General features: G+C 40.6%; 1 protein-coding gene across 2 annotated transcripts in view; it reads left to right on the forward strand.

Moving 5' to 3' along the window:
• The window catches only part of ism2a (isthmin 2a), a 29,937-nt gene extending 14,346 nt beyond the window's left edge, over positions 1-15,591 (forward strand). For both annotated transcript variants that reach the window (XM_051383972.1, XM_051383982.1), the window contains exons 4-6: positions 11,533-11,667; positions 13,613-13,681; positions 14,429-15,591. In XM_051383972.1, the coding sequence (XP_051239932.1) occupies positions 11,533-11,667; positions 13,613-13,681; positions 14,429-14,946 (722 nt within the window). In that variant the 3' untranslated portion in view covers positions 14,947-15,591. The remainder of the gene's footprint in view (positions 1-11,532; positions 11,668-13,612; positions 13,682-14,428) is intronic.
• The last annotated feature ends 2,519 nt before the right edge of the window (positions 15,592-18,110 follow it).

Genomic DNA, 18,110 nt, shown 5'->3' on the forward strand with positions numbered 1-18,110 from the left:
TTTTTAATTATCTCAGTTCATTTGTTAGGGACTGAGCCAGTATCAACTGGAAGGTCCCTATTGATTTTGCTATGTTTATTATTACGCTTAGCATTTTAGACCCCCTGAACATATACTTGGATGTATTTTATTTGGCAAAATGGTCAGGCCTGGTGAAAAATTGGATAATCTATGCGTCACATTCGGCTCGGCCACTAGGTGGCGCTACTATTAAGAAAAGTAGGTTTAGGCTAATAACTCCCGCATCGTTTGTCTCACATTCAAAAACCTTATATCTATGCATTCGGTGAATGGAGCTGCATCTCCCCATATAGGCCACGCCCATTTCCGCCTATACATTTTTTTTCGCTACAGTGCGAAATGTCCATGCACAACGTTCCACGTTCCATCTATACGTTTTTTTTATCCGATCTGCATGAAACTTTTTGCGTAGCATCTGGAGACCGTCCTGGCAAAAAAAGTAATTTAAAGTATTTTGATATTTCAAAAAATAAGCAGGTTATAAAATTAGCACTTCCTGTTGATTTTTCAAAAATCATTCAAAAAAGGAAGTGGGGCATTTCTCCACATTGGTATGTCCGATTGACACCAACCTTGGGTCAATAGTTCCTTATGTCTTCATTAGGCATTGTGTACAACTTCAGGCCATCGCCACAAGGTGGCTCTCTTTAAAATGAAGAAGTTTATATCTCCACATCGGCACGTGTGATTAAAACGAAACTTGGTACAATGATTGCACATGGCCATATTTCCTACGGAGTATTGTTCCTGGAGTGTTGTAGGAAACCGCTGGAAGTCAAGTATTAAATTGCAAGATAAATAGGGGACTTCTACTTCAAAATTGGACAGTCAACAAATTGTAGATGAAAAGTTGAGGTATTTGTGACTGTACCAGCCGATTTGCCATTAAAAAGTACTCATAACTTCAGTGTGCAATGTCCAATATCCAATAAACTTTGTATATTCTGTAACAGTCTCGTTCTGAACACGTCCTCATAACTTCAGTCTACGTGGTCCAATCTCAATGAAACTTCACATGATTGATAAGAGTCCCACCCTGAACACGTTTACATGACAATATTCAGACACAGTGATAGCACCACCTACTGGCAACAGGAAGTAAGCGCTGCGTGGCGATTTTGAGCTTTTGAGATTTTCATGTTGTGGCCCGCACTTGTTACGACGGCACGTGACGCGGCCGCAGCAGGCCCCGAGTTGTGTGGAGTGCGAGGTCCCGCCCAATGCTGCTTGCAGCTTTAATTAGGGACCGAGCCAGTATCAACTCGAATGTCCCTATTGTTTTTGGTCCATTTATTAGGGACCGAGCCAACGACCGCTGGAAGGTCCCTATTGTTTTTGGTCCATTTATTATTAGGGACCGAGCCAGTATCAACTGGCCACGCCCACTTCCGCCTAGATTTTTTCTTCGCTAGAGCACGAAATGTCTAAAAACTACGTTTTCGTGTTCCATCCATGCGCTTTTGTCCGATTTGCACGAAACTTCGCACGTAGCATCTGGAGACTGTCCTGGCAAAAAAAGTATTTTAAAGTATTTTGATATTTCAAAAAATAAGCACGTTATAAAATTAGCACACCACATTGGTATGTCCGATCGACACCAACCTTGGGTCCATAGTTCCTTATGCACGATGCCTAATGAAGACCATTAGGCATCGTGCACAATCGTGAACAATTTGAGGCCACCACCACAAGGTGGTGCTCTTTGAAAGGAGAACGTTTATATCTCTGTGTAGACAAGCGTGATTAATGATTGCCCATGGCTCCCTGAAGCTCGCTAAAAAAGGTGTCAACAATCCGTCACCGGGTGGCACTCTGGTGGAAGATGATTAGCTGTGCGGAGACCGTAATAGTTATGAATATGAAATTCACAGGACACGTGTAGACTGGTACCTGTAGCTCACATACCAAAAATCGTGTTTGTTGTGTTTGTAGCGCCCCCTACAGGATTTTTAAAGAGCAGCTCCGGCGCCACGTTTCGCCGATATGTATGAAACTCGGTAGGCATGTGTAACGTGCTGAGACATACACCTCTTGGACCCATGCCCCAAAACCCAAAGGAAGTTGGCTATTTTAATTTTTAATTTTCACTCTTGGCGGCCATTTTGTAGTAATTTTCACTTTTTGGGCTTATATTTGAAGGAACTCCTCCTAGGAAATTTATCGGATCTGCTTCAAAATTGGTCAGTACAGTCAAGAAATGTTGCAGAATGAACACCGTGCTATTTGCGACTGTACGTTGAAGGGCGTGTCCGTGGTATGCTGTCAAAGTTGGCCATTTTGAATCAAATGTCAAACTGTGATGTCATTTTTGGCATTTCAGGGTTCTATTTTAATAAACTTATCCTACAGGTTTTATCGGCTCGACTTCAAATTTGGTCAGTACAGTCAAAAATTTTGTGACTGAACGCCGTGCTTTTTGTGACTGTACGTTGAAGGGCGTGTCTGTGGAGTGCCGTCAAAGTCGGCCACTGTGATGCCATTTCTGGCATTTCAGTGTTCTCTTTTAATTAACTCCTACAGGTTTTATCGGCTCGACTTTAAATTTGGTCAGTACAGTCAAAACATGGTTCTGCGGTGGTATTTGTGACGTGCGGGCATGTCCGTGGCGTGCCGTCAAAGTTGGCCACTGTGATGCCATTTCCGGCATTTCAGGGCTTCTATTTTAACTAACTCCTACAGATTTTATCATATTGACTTCATATTCGATCACTGCAATCTACATAAATTGGTGATCATAAGTTAATCAAATATTTACTGTGCGTCAAACTGTGTGTCCGTGGCGTGGCGCTGAATTTCCACCTTTCGTAGTGAAGAGTCTCTCTCTGAAAGCGCAAGTCTTTAGCAGTGTCTGAAACGTGTGACAACGTAGAGTGCTCTCCCTCAGCTTCTGGCGATGAGGGCTTGGGAGTGGGGTGACGTGAAAATTCCATGTTGTGGTCCGAACGTGTTACAACAGCATGTGACGCGGCCACACCACGTCCCGAGTTGTGTGGAGTGCGAGGTCCCGCCCAATGCTGCTTGCAGCTTTAATTCTACTTATATTCAGTATGACATTACTTTATAATTACTTTATAAATGCAAAATTACATTTTTTAATAAAAATAAATCTGTGCAATATCAGAAGTGATTGAGCCAATCCCAAAGATCCTATCAGGCTGGCTCCAGATATAATTTAATAGATTGATATCTGCTAGAATACATGAGATCAAATCCAATCTTTCTGTTTCAGCCAGCTCAACCTGCTTAGTGTTGCTGTCCTTCTCTCCTTAATGACAGCAAGGCTCTATAGTGCAGCATTTCACTGAATCTTTGAGTGAAAATTGGAGTGTGATAATGTAAATGTTCCAATACAAGTGTGAGTCGAGACTAGTGATGGGTCGGTAGCGAACGATCCGGCTCAAGACGGGAGCCGGCTCGTGATTGGGAGCCAGATCCGGATTTGTTTTCCGGATTTTCCCGTTTTTTCCTGTTAAAGCCACGTGATTGGTGAAGATGTGTGGCGGCATCTGTGAATCTACACTGAGCAGGAGGGGGGGAGGGAGGAGTTACAGACACACATGGCACAGTGAGCACCTGAACAGGTGGGAGGGAGACGTGAGAGAGCGAGAGAACTTGGCGCTACATAGACAGAGACTACACACTGGAAAGGTGAGGAAAATTAGTGACAGGAAATGTAGTAAAGTTTGGACATATATGTATGTGGCAGACAGTTCAAAGGCAGAGTGTAGACTGTGCAAAGTTAAAAATCAAGCAGCTTTTTGTCTAATTGACATGGGTCTTTGTTTTTGTGTTTTTATAATTTATTTTTGTAGCACTCTGTTCCATGTTGAGTATATTAATAAATCCATATAAATACTAAACATTTGATACAATGCATGTATTTACATTAGATATTCATTTTACACATAATTTGGTAATAAATTAATTTAAGCAACAAAAAATATGAGGAGCCACTTGGGAGCCGAAAGAACCGGCTCTTTTGAGTGAGCCGAGCCAAAGGAGCCAATTGTGAAACTATGTCATTTTCAAAGCTCAGAGTACAAGTCCAGCCCTTATCTCTACATCTCTAATATGTTTGACATGATTAATAGCAGTATGGCCAGTTAAGATTCTGGAGAGAGAGACACAGAGAGACAGGCTCAGAGGTAGAGCGGGTCAGTGCGCTGTACACTACATGCCACACTCACCTCATTCACACAAATTTATACACTGAGTGGTCAAAAAGACTAGGAAGGCACTATATAAGTAAAGTCTATTTACCATGTATGTGCATTTCTTATTACATTACTTACAAAACTAGCGAGTTGATGACTTTGCTAACACAATGTAAACATCAATCAACTACAACAAAAAAGACAGCAATCCAGCTAATATTTCTGACTAGTCCAATAGCACAAACTTCTTGCCAACAACTGCCAGTATGAGATATACTCTGGTCTGGCATTCTCTTGCTCGGTCACTCTCTCTTTTTCTCTTCTTAGCTTCCTCAGTCACCCTCTTGGGTCTCTTCTCCTCTGCCATGCTCTGCCTGGTCGAGGCAGACGACCACCCACCTAGAGCCGAGGGGACTGTCCTAGGTTTCTGCCTCTTAAAAGGAAGTTTTTCCTTGCCGCCGTCGCCAAGTGCTTGCTCATGGTGGGAATTGTTGGGTCTCTGTAAATAATGTTATAAGGAGTTCGGTCTAGACCAGCTCTATTTGAAAAGGGTCCTGAGATAACTTCTGTTATGAATTTGCGATATACAAATTTTATTTTATTTTATTTTATTTAATTGAATTGAATTAAATTGCCTCTGCTGAGTCTGTTTACATTGCCTGCTGGCCCACGCCTCTGGTTCTGGTGCCCTGTGCTGTGTCGTTAGCTGCCCGTCTGCTACAATGAGTACAGTCTTAATTATTATAAGAAATTATGACAAAATCTACAAATAAACAAGCGGAAACATACCTGCCAACACCTCCTGCCATCTTCTGCTGGGAAACTCCTGTAATTCTCTTGGCCCTTAAAATGTATGAATAATTGTCATACACGTAGTTAGCCTGATATCACCCAAGTTGCCCGATCATGTATGAAACACAATCCACACACTATATACACTTAAACCTAACACTGTAGGTGTTAAAATCTTTGTTTGGTCAAGCCTGAAGTTACTCTCCTATTCTGTGGTTTATCAGTGAAGTGTACTACACTGCAGACTAGAATCTCTGTTAAATGTGACAGCCTCTACAGCCTATGCTTATCTCCTCTATGAAACATTATGTAGGCTGCTACCACCCCCAGCCACCACTCCAATCACGAAAAGACTCGTAATTTTGAAGCCTAAAGGTTAGCAGGTATGCAGAAGATCCAAGTTGTATTAAGAATTATCCTGTAATATTTAGGCTTATTAAAAAACTGGATCTTAACAAAAAATATTTTCTTCTTAAATGACCAATTAATACACTGTGTTCCAAATTATTATGCATATACTGTTTTTGTTGTTTTTCTTACTAAATAGTCAATATAATTGGCAGTCAATAGGATTTTTTATTCCTCAACAATTATATCGTAATCTGGATTTTATTAAACACAATTACCAATGATGACAATGGCATTTTTTGCAAAATAACTCAAAATGCAGTGTTCCAAATTATTATGCAAAACAGTTTCAAAACACTTAAGTTTCTAAAGGATTGAAAACCGAAATCTGTTGTATTTTTTGCATTAGAGGGGATATTTTTTCTCAAATCAAAGCTATTTAAATCAAAAACATCTTTAAAGATTGATTAACATAGGAGCCCTTCTTTGATACCATGAAGTCCATGTACAGTTTCTGCCTGTATTTCTTTCCCCCTTAATGCCAATAGCAGCCTAGGCTTCAATGGTATTTGTTGCAGCATGGGATGGTGCATTGTCTTACATGAAAATGATTTTGCTCCGGAAGGCACGGTTCTTCTTTTTATACCATGGCAGGAAATGGGCAGTTAGGAACTCCACATATTTTGCAGAGGTCATTTTGACACCTTCAGGCACCTTAAAGGGGCCTACCAACTCACTTCCCATGATTCCAGCCCAAAACATCCCTCCACCACCTCCTTGCTGATGTCGCAGCCTTTTTGGGATATGGTGGCCATCCAGAACTCCATCCATCTGGACCATCCAGTGTCGCACGGCATTCATCAGTGAATAAAACTGTTAGACAATTAGTCTTCATGTATTTCTGAGCCCACTGCAATCATGTCTCCTTGTAGGCATTGTTAAGGGTGGCCGAAATACAGCTTTATGCACATCAGCAAGCCTCTGGAGGATCCTGCGTCAAGAGAATCTTGGGACTCCAGAGTCACCAGCAACTTCAAATGCCTTTTTTACTACTTATCAGTGGCTTTTTCACAGCTGCCCACTTAATATGATGAATTAGCCTTACAGAAACTTTCCTTAACACGCCTTAATCTGAACGAACCCTGTCTGCGCTCTGAATCAGACACAGATCTATTCAGAGGACGATGATCTCTCTTAGTACTTCGTAAAATATCCAGTGGTTTCATACCTTATTTATTTTCCCTTATATTGCATGAAACCAGTGACTTGCTTAATAATGTGGAACAACATCCTTAAGTAGTTTCCCATTTATTAGGCTCACCTGGAAAACTAATAAAGACAAACCTGTCTGAGATTGACGTCAGTGATCTAAACAGACATGGGAAGCAGCACAATTGAAAACTTTCATTGAAAAACAAAAAATCTAATGTTTTTTTAATTGAAATCATATTTGCATAATAATTTGGAACACAGTGTATATGATCAATGGGGGGATGTATTATAGCCAGAGGATGTTTGGGAGTGAGTGAAGACATTGTTGGTCAGCCAGACATTTCACTGTCTTACACACTGTTTGTTGGTATACACCCTGGCACTCTTAAGTGTCTGAGCTTCTGTCTGTCTGATTTCCAGCTCTTCCCACTGCATGTCCAAGTTTCCTTGAGGATGATAAGGAACCCCAAATTTCTCACAATGCCGTGCATCGTGTATGAATGAGTATTGGTTTCTGTTTGAGCTGTCATCACTGACTGAATGAATGTATGTGAATGGGTGATGGCATGTAGTATAAAGCATTTTGAGTAGTCGGAGGACTAGAAAGACGCTACACAAGTACATTCCATTTACCATTTATTGCAGTCTGAACACACAAACACACACACAGTTTCATATGCTCACACTCTGATTTATTCTTCACCCTCATACACAAATGCCAGCTGGCCGTTCTTCCTGCCTGATCATGAGTGTGATTAACTTTCCCCAAGAGTGCGCAATGTTCATTTAGCTGCAGCGCATCATTAATGTCTGTGTAGAAACAGGTCTGAGGGGAAAAGTCTTCATCAAATGCTGTTGCCACGATGACTCATTATTTGCCATGAAACCGGAAATTGTTGCAACTACAGTGTACATCAGCCCTAAATTTCCTGGGGTGATCACAGCACCCGCTGTTGTGAGCTGGATGGATCATCTCGAAGTCCACTGCTTTTTAATTTGTGTTATATTTCTCTTATAGGTGTTAGTCTGTGGAGATTAAAAACTGAATGTATTTGCCAGTAAGCACCATCATATGAACAATCTAGATCCAATTTCCATTTGTGTTTTGTAAGAGGTTTTTCAAATTCATACAATTATTGTTGAGGATACTCTAAATAGCTGACGTTAGACCTCTGGTCTGCAAGTAAAGTACTGAGTAACTCTTTCTCTTGTGGGGTCTCCTCCGGTATGCCAGGATATCTATTAGGTGACTTTTGATCCATTGTCTGATTTGGAAATACTTAAACAGTTTATGTAGAGGCATGTTGTATTTACGGGACGGTTACTGAAAACTAAAGAATACACCTTTTGTATTAGATCCTTAACTATGTTAATTCTGTTATTAACCCAACCTTTGAGTGCCTGCTTTGGAATTTGGGATAACTAGGTTGTTCCATAGTGGAGTTTTTTTAAATATTAACCTTTTAAATTCAATATGAAGTGAAATGGGCCTTGTAAGGTTGGTCGAGTGGGGAAGGCAGGAAGGAAGGGACCTTCAAACTGTTCAGTCAGTCCAAATTTCTTTATTTCCCTTTTTTTTCCAGCATGGATCAATACATCATATTTACAGTGAGCATCAGCTTGGCCCAAATCGAAGAAAACAACAAACTTAATAAAAAATAAAGCTGCAAGCAGCGTTGGGCGGGACCTCGCACTCCACGCAACTCGGGGCATACTGCGGCCGCATCGCGTGCCGTCGTAACACTTGCGGACCACAACATGAAAATATGCCATTAATCAGCTCAAAATCGCCACGCAGTGCTTACTTCCTGTTGCCAGTAGGTGGCGCTATCACTATGTCTGAATATTGTCATGTACACGTGTTCAGGGCAGGACTGTTATCAAGCATTTGAAGTGTGGAGCCGATTGGACAATGTATACTCAAGTTACAGTGGGTACGGAAAGTATTCAGACCCCTTTAAATTTTTCAATCTTTGTTTCATTGCAGCCATTTGCTAAAATCAAAAAAGTTCATTTTATTTCTCATTAATGAACACTCAGCACCCCATCTTGACAGAAAAAAACAGAAATGTAGAAATTTTTGCAAATTTATTAAAAAAGAAAAACTGAAATATCACATGGTCATAAGTATTCAGACCCTTTGCTCAGTATTGAGTAGAAGCACCCTTTTGATCTACTACAGCCATAAGTCTTCTTGGGAATGATGCAACAAGTTTTTCACACCTGGATTTGGGGATCCTCTGCCATTCTTCCTTGCAGATCCTCTCCAGTTCTGTCAGGTTGGATGGTGAACGTTGGTGGACAGCCATTTTCAGATCTCTCCAGAGATGCTCAATTGGGTTTAGGTCAGGGCTCTGGCTGGGCCAGTCAAGAATGGTCACAGAGTTGTTCCGAAGCCACTCCTTTATTTATTATAGGCGGAAGTGGGCGTGGCCTATATGGGGAGATTCAGCTCCATTCACCGAGTTTTTTTGAATGTGCAACAAAGTATGCAGAAGTTATTGGCCTAAATGTATTTTTTATGATAGTAGCGCCACCTAGTGGCCAACCCGAAAGCAACGCATAGAATATCCCCATTTTCACCAGGCCTGATAACTTTGCCAAATAAAATTTAGTTTTCGTATATGTTCAGGGGGGCAAAAATGCAGTCAAAGGGGGCTAAAAATAATTAAAGCTGCAAGCAGCGTTGAGCAGGACCTCGCACTCCACGCAACTCGGGGCGTGCTGCGGCCGCCTTGCGTGCCGTCGTTACACGTGCGGACCAAAACATGAAATTTCACGTAAATCAGCTCAAAACTGCCACGCAGCGCTTACTTCCTGTTGCCGGTAGGTGGCGCTATCACTATGTCTTAATATTGTCATGTAGAAAAGTTCAGGGTGGGACTGTTATAACACATGTGAAGTTTCATTGAGATTGGACCACGTACGCAGAAGTTATGAGGACGTGTTCAGGGCAAAACTGTTTCAGAATATATGAAGGTTATTGGAGATTGGACATTGCACACTGAAGTTATGAACACTATTTTATGGCAAATCTGCTGAAATGGACAAGTTGTCACTGGCACGCGGTTTAATGTACAGTCACAGCTCAACTTTTCTATCAGTTTGTATGACGACAGAATTCAAAGTGGCCAACTTTGACCTCACGCCACAGACACGCCGTTCAACGTACAGTCTCAAATAGCACGGACATGCCCTTTAATGTACATGCACAAATTTTCACAAACTTTTAATCAGCACCATTTTTTGACTGTACTGACCAATTTTGAAGCAGATCCAATAAATTCCCTAGGAGGAGTTCGTTCAAATACAACGCGAAAAAATCACCGAAAATGCGCACGGAATTCACTATGGCCAACTTTGAGGGCACGCCACGGACACGCCCTTCAACGTACATGCACAAATAGCACAACGTTTAAACTATACCCCCGGGAGAAACTTTAACTCCTGCTTACATACATATTGTTACTCCTCCTACCCCAGGAAGTAAAAATTAAGGAACCGATTAACTTATTAAACTCATTACACATATTAAAGGAGTAACTAGATCCCAAACATCTCCTAAACTTCCTCCTCACCAATACAACACTTAGCACATCCCACAAGGAACCTGACCATAAAAGGAGTTCACATTGGTGAGGACTGGTTTGGAAGTTCCTGGGTCCAATTCAGAAGATGGCCAGGTGTAATCTAGGGGAGAGGTGAGAAACACAAAATTAATCACATAAAAATGTTCAAACCCAATTTTTCAGGCTTTCCTTCAAGATCTCATGTATTTCAATGCACACATAATATAATTATCATTAACATGTAACATCTATACTAATTACCAAACTTGATATATCTGCTGGCTAGATGGTATGTAAAAGTGACTGAGGTGGACAAGCACTCTATGTTGTGTCTTATTTAAGTTAAAGGTTATGGGGCATCCCTGTGACAGGCCTCCTGCAATGAAACAAAAGTGGTTTGTTTTATTGGGTTCTTGGTAATTGTACTTAGTTTGTTTTTATTATCCAAAGAGGGGACTCCTTTTTTCGATTTTTGTTTTTCTTTTGATATTCATCTGCTTTCATTGTCTTCTGAATGGGTCTGAACTGTGATGCCGGATAATGTTTTCGGAAACTGGGGAGAAAACATAGTAAGTTTGATTCTTGAAGGTTTCTTTTGCAACAAAAAGCATGTCACTGCCTGTCTTAAATTATTTTACAGAGACTTAAAATGTAGTGTATCATACACCGATCAGTCATAACATTATGACCACCTGACATCTATCAGAACCAGCAATTTGAGCTACAGTAGCTCGTCTGTTGGATCGGACCACACAGGCTAGCTTTTACTCCCCACGTGCATCAGTGCGCCTCGGCCACCCGTGACCCTGTGCCCGGTTCACCACTTTTCTTTCTTTGGACCACTTTTGATGGGTACTGTACTCTGCAGAACAGGAACACCCCACAAGAGCTACAGTTTTGGAGACGCTCTGACCCAGCCGTCTAGCCATCACAATTTGGCCCTTGTCAAAGTCGCTCAAATCCTGATGTTGCCCATTTTTCCTAACACATCAACTTTGAGGACCAAATGTTCAGTTGCTTTGCTAATATATCCCACCCATGACGGCTGTATGATAGCTGCTTTCAGAACAGTTTAAACTTATTAAGCTCCAACATTTTATAAGCAACTGGAGCTTAATGCAGGAACTGAATGCATATACCACTTCAGTTTCAGCGCTGCCCCCACCCCCCTCTCTTCAGTCTTTTGAAGTTCTCCCCCTCTCTCTCCCCTCATGCAAGCGTTGTTTAAATACAGAGGAGCATGTCTCTGAGGTCCCACGCTGTCGTTACTCGGCTCTTTTGAGCTGCTCCTTAATTGCATAACACACATACACCAGCTGGGTGAGGAATTCACAAGGCTAACTTCAAAGCCCGCTCTTGATATATTACTCCATAGTTTTGCTTTTCTCCCCTCTGCGCTGTCTCCCCCGTCATTCGTCTTTTCTCTGTGTGTTTAGAGTACGAGGAGGAATGGAGTGGCTGGGCTCCCTGCAGTGTCACCTGTGGACATGGCACTCAGAAACGCACCCGTTCCTGTGGATACGCATGCACTGCAACTGAGTCACGCACATGTGACCTGGAGAGCTGTGCTGGTAAGAAGCAGAAACTCTGTGATGTGGCAAGATTGTAAAAATATAACTTTTGCACCCATTTTTTCTTTTTTCATTTTAAAAGAGGAAGAGAAGCATGCCAGAGCAGTTTCAGTGCTGTCCATGCCAAATATGAATTCTGTTTAGAAAGACACCCTGAAGACTGTCAGAAGAATACAAAAGATTAAAGACTTTGGAGAACATAACATACAACAGTTACAAATATACAACCACCTTCCTCAGTGTAGGCTAATAATAATAATAATAATAATAATAATAATAATAATAATAATAATAGACAATAAATGCTGTGCACATGTGCACAACAGCTTTGTTTGTTTTCTTGTTTTATTTTATGTATTTAGGATTCACATGTGCACTGCCCAACTTTTGCAAATCATATTATGTGGGCATAAGAGAAGGAGCCTGAAAATAAGAGTTTCATTGCAAATGACTGCCTCCAATGTGATTTTGCAAATGACAGAACCTGCTGTACAATCAACAGCAGAATAAAAAGTCCATATTGTAATTAATGCATTCACATTGCTGTGAGGGTCCAAAACTAAATTTTGTTATCTTACACAAAGGTCTGTACATGTAGACTGTTTGAACAGGTCTTTGAATGTAGACATTTGGTTTTATCAGAAACGCATCCACTTTGTGAATTGGCATCTGTTTTCATCTATGTCCAGCCCTAGCATCACCAAGGCATAACACTCATAGATTTACAAGCAATATAAAGACCACAGTGGCTAAAGCCCACAAACACATGTTAAAGCAAGAAAAGAGAACCTGCACCATTTGTGCACACCATGGGCGGCTGTGGCTCAGAGGCAGAGCAGGTCGTTCCTCAATCGGATACGAGGTTAAGGTTGTGGGTTCGATCCCCGGCTCCTGGTACCACAAGTCGAAGTATCCTTGAGCAAGATACTGAACCCCAAATTGCTCCCGATGCCGTGCATTGGTGTGTGAGTGTGTATGAATGAGTTAGTTTCTGTTCAGTAGGCTTTGCCATCACTGAGTGAATGTGTGTGAAAGGGTGAATGTGGCACGTAGTGTAAAAGCGCTTTGAGTGGTCGGAAGACTAGAAAGGCGCTATACAAGTACAGGTCCATTTACCATATACCATATAGTGCACCTACACAAGGTTGTTATGTAAAGCAGCAAGTGTTTAGATTTGCTTCTGGAAAGTGACCGGAAGATCGTCTGTTCAGTCCCCCCAACCAGCTGGATACTTGCTGGATCTAGGTGGGGAAAGTGGAAGCCACTTTGGTGCTCTTGAGCTAGACCTTTAACCCCTTTAACTGCTCAGTGGCCAGCGGATAAGACTGTGGTTGTACTGGGAAGCTTCCAGGTGTGAATATGGTGTTCCTGAAAAAGAATGCATTGCTCTCGCTGAAACCCTGAAGGTAGAAATCACTATCACTATGATACACAATAAGCATTTCTGCCAATGCGCAGTATGCACCTGTTGTGCAACACTATGGGTGTCTTTAATTTGGTCACTTGTGCTGCTCACCATAATGTATGGTGCATTAAGCCGTGCTGCCACTGCATTGTACGGCGCGACTCAACTCTACTAATTTTCGGTACCAGCTTGTTTTCTCTACTTTGTCGTTTATAAAAATCTAGGTTAAGTGGATTAAAACATGCTGTTCTAGTGATGATTCCCTCTGACAAATTAGTGGTTTTGAGGGTTTTCGTGTCACATTTTAGTATCAGCTCACTTGGAACCTCTTATTGAATGTCGTCTGTGGAATGTGCATAGGTGTATATTTAACCTACTTTATTCTGTCAATGCTATAATTATGTTTTTGACACCAACAGGGCATGAAGCATTTAAAGTCCACATTAAATAAAGGTTTACTTGTGCAGATTTACTTGTTTGCTGTTCATGTTTTTCAAGAGATAATCAAATCACTCATTTCTTTCTTCCTCTGTCATGTAGACACTGCTATGTCAGTGACTGAGCTGTCACCCATCCAAACGACCACCAGCACAAACTCCCTAGACATAAGTAAGTATCGAGTGTGTGGGTATATTGTGTATATTATGTGTGTGTGTGTGTATATATATATATATATATATATATAACAGGTTGCACTCCATGTTTTCGGCGGATGCGCCTGTTTATGAATCATTCCATCCAATCATTCCAATCAGTTGTGGGTTACAGACTCAATCAATTACATTGTGAGTGCCTGATTTTGATATCTAGAAATCTCCCTCAGTGGTAAGTAAGGCTCTTCAATTTAGGCCTTTCCTTGTCTTTTCAGTTTCAGAGTGACCATTCCTTCAATGCAGAATGAGGACAGGAAAAACATTTTCAAGCCTATTTAGCTTGCTCTCTCTTCTACTCTATAATAAATAGGCCTGCTTCTTAAATTCTGGTGTCCATTTGGCATATTTAATCCACTCCCAGACCACAGTGCACAACCTCAGTATTTCAATACTTTCCATTCTCTGAACAAGAAATGTGTTTATTGGTTTGGTAATCATTTCCTTTTCTTACTCATCGAGCTGCTGAAAGTAATTCTTGCACTTCTTGTTCGTGTTTCCACAGTTTTCACCTTGTACCTTTTCAAACTAAAATGCTGTATGTTGCATGAAAAGGATCCTTTTATCAATACTGTACTATAAGATCAACCAACCAATACTGGGAACTAACTTGAGAATATTAAAGACTTTCTGTGATAGATTCTATATTTTTCTGCCCCCCCCCCATCCAACCCCAAACCCATCCCAAATCAAACCCCAAACCCAGATGTAGACAGCTGTGAGAAGTGGCTGAGCTGTAAGAATGACTTCCTCCAGAAATACCTGCACCAAGTGCTCACAGAGCTCCCTAGCTGCCCCTGCTCCTACCCCTCTGAGGCTGTTTACAGAGCTGTCAATATCCAGGATGCCAAACTTCGCAAGACCTACCGCTGGAGGGATGCTAGCGGACCCAAAGAACGGTTGGACATCTACAAACCTTCAGCCAGATTCTGTGTCCGCTCAATGCTGTCATATGATAGCACAACATTGGCAGCGCAGCACTGCTGCTACAATGATCAGATGAGACTGATAACGCGAGGTAAAGGAGCAGGAGTGCCAAATTTGATCAGTACAGAGTTCTCACCAGAGCTGCATTACAAAGTGGATGTACTTCCTTGGATCCTGTGCAAGGGGGACTGGAGTCGCTTTCACTCAGCAAGGCCGCCCAATAATGGTTTAGACTGTGCAGATAACCCCCCTGAACAAGTGTTTCAGATGGAACTTAAAGAGGCCAGGGAGTACTGACTCTGTGGCGTTGTAGTATTGAACAAGAGAGGAGGACAATGGGAGACATAAAGTACTTGGTAGTTGGTAGTTCAAAATCACAATGTTTCTGTCATGCATCAACTCCACCCAGCTAAAGTACTTTGGTGATGTTGAAAGCTTTGTTGTTGCAATCTTATGGTATTTGCACAGTTACTTTGGTTTAAAAGGGGGACATAACTTAAGAAATATAAATGGAAGACATGGACAACTAATAGTGGTGACAGTGTTTTATACTCATATGTAGTATAAACAAAACTGTATAAACATATCTATAGCAGCAAAACTGAAATAACACTGGTGTTGGAACAGTGAAAATCAGTGCTGAAGTGTTGCAAAGTATGTTTTACTAAGACCCTTGTTAGTTAATCCCTCTTCCTGTATATTGCTGCTACTCTGCTGGGATGTGCTGAGCTAAGGTGAATATCTCTGATGGCAGTGGCATGTGTGTAGTGTGGAGATTTGTCTCAATATAATTAGTTTGAATCAGTTTGTAAATTGGTTAATATGAAACACCTTCCACAAATACAAAAAATATTGACGTAAACTCTCAAATAAAAATATCTGCAAATACATTCAATTCATTTACAAATAAATTAAAAACATTTGTGACAATGTTCAAAACAATTACAGCTTCAAAACATTTGTGAATCCAGTTTTTATTTGAGAATGGAAAATGCATTTGTGGATCTCAAGCATTTTATACATACCTAGTTTTAAGATATATAGATAGATCTGGCGAAAAGTATAGATTCTGATCCACTTGTATCAATCTGCCATGAGCACATAATCACCTGCTGAAGACCTCATCTCTGCATTTCAAATTTTGGGCAACTTTCACATTCCTGAAGTGGTGAGCTTGCACTTACTACTAAGTCGCCCTGCACTGAAAATGTGTGCTAAAACAAACACACACACACACACACACTCTCTCTCTCTCTCTCTCTCTCTCTCTCTCTCTCTCTCTCTATTGTTAACAGAATAAAATGATGCACACACTGTAAAAAAAGGATATGAGGTTTTAGTTACCTCAGCTCATTTCCTTTAGTCTGTTCAACTAAAAAGTGCAGATGCAACCCCACACAGCCAACTAGGGCTATACACCTCCATGTGCCACAATAAACTTCCTTTTCGGATCAGGAGGAGGAGGATCAAGGTAAGAACACACTTTTAGCCTGCTTGTATTTATCAAAATGCTTGTTTAATGCTTGGTTAAGTATTGTTAGATAGATAGATGAATTAGATAAATGTTACACTGGAATTTTCTAATTAAACCTGGCAGCAGCAGTTTTTAGTAACATAAGATTTTTTACAGTGAATTTTAGAATTTGAGTAATTTTTAGTTGCTGTAAGTTAGTAACATGAACAGTAGTAGTAACAGTAGCTCAACAATGGATTTAAATTTGTGCACCATATTTGAGTGTGTTACGGAAGCCGTAAGCAGTCATGCATTCATACATTTTATTTCCTCTGTTTTCTCATGATAACAAGTTAATTTGACTTTGTTTTCCTAAAATAACAAGATAATTAATTTGAGATCTCGAGATAACAAATCAGATATAATAGGCCTGAGAGTGTGGAGTGAATGTGTGTGTATGGCGAAGCAACAGAGCAGGTTAGCAGTAGGAGTTCGGTTAGAAAGAAATGTACAGTATGTTGCAATACACACTTAAATAAAAGGCTACAGCGTTTCAAAGTCTGGCAGCCAAGCAGCAAAGTTTAACACGAGAAAAGCAAAGTCATATTATGCCAAGATCGCTGGACAATTATCCCGTTATCTTGAGAAAACAAATTAAATTAACTCCTAATCACAAGAAAACGGACGAAATAAAATGTATGAATGCATGACTTCTTAGAGCTTCCGTATTGTGTGATTTTAAGAACAGAAAATGATTTTTTGCAAGTAGCTAAATAAGTCATGAGCCATGTTATAGCTAGACAGTGCACATCATTTTTTTTCAGCCTGGTATGGTTGAATGAGTTTACAGTACAAAATGTATGTCCAATTCCTAATCATTAAGCTTATTCAGTTGTCCAGTATCAGTGCTAAAGACAAGTGAGATACACTAGCAAGATGACGTCTCACTCTTTTTGATTTCATCCCAAATCCTGCTACATAAACCAGAGAAAAGTGTGTGAAACTGAAATATTATTTTAAATATTTTTTAAACTACACTGTTAACCCGAAAGTTCATTCTACGCAAACAGTTTGAGTGAATACCACTTTTAAAGATTAGTTTTATTGCGTTACTTAAACAGTATGAGTATTTGAACAGTGTATGAGACAGTCATTGGGTGTAGTCATTTTTGTAAGTTCAACAAACTTAAACTCAAGTTTTACCTCAGGCCACAGTGCTGCCCTGTTGTGATTGGCTCAAAACTCAAGACAAGTCTGTGTTTGTCTGTTGGCGGCTACAGAGAAAGTTGCGCCAAAGTTTTCTAATTTACACAGAGCAATTTAAGGTCTTTGCACTTTGCATGCTCCTTGGACAAGGAAGGAGTTTGGACGCTTTTAAAGGACAATTGCCTGCCGTAAAGAGGATACCATTTCTGCCTGAATGAGGTGAGTTGTTTTCTCTATTCAAGTATTAGAAACTGCTGGAACATTTCTAGTTTGAAACGTTTTGCAACAGTAGTGTAAAATTCAAATTATTCGATGTAGTTTTGAAAAAGTTTCAATGCCCAATTTTAACATTAGCCTCATTTGCCCTACTATTTTTGAGCACAGCTTTTTAAACATAATAGGCTAAAACATGAGCCCTTTCCTTGCTTGCATCAGGAATGTATGTGTACATTCAAGTCTCTCAATGCACTCAGACACCTATACATGAACACACAAAAAATGCCTCTATAATAGCTTGTTTACACAACATTGTCTAAAATAAAACCACTGTGAATTATGAAAATCATAATATTTATGAAGACCACACAGCTGATTGTAGACAAATTACTGTTAACCTGAATATCCTCCTTTTGTCTTGTTTCTCGCACTATAGAATCTTAATGAGGGAGACTCTGTGGACATTCCCATGGGAATCCTCTGCTATGAGGACACCAGCGCTGCAAGCCCAACATCGCCACAACTAAACCCCTCAAGAGTGGGGATCATCCTAGAGCCTTGTAATGGAAGCACTCACCAACCTACC

The sequence above is a fragment of the Dicentrarchus labrax genome, unplaced genomic scaffold, assembly GCF_905237075.1.
Source record: "Dicentrarchus labrax unplaced genomic scaffold, dlabrax2021, whole genome shotgun sequence".
Classification (NCBI taxonomy): Eukaryota; Metazoa; Chordata; class Actinopteri; family Moronidae; genus Dicentrarchus; species Dicentrarchus labrax.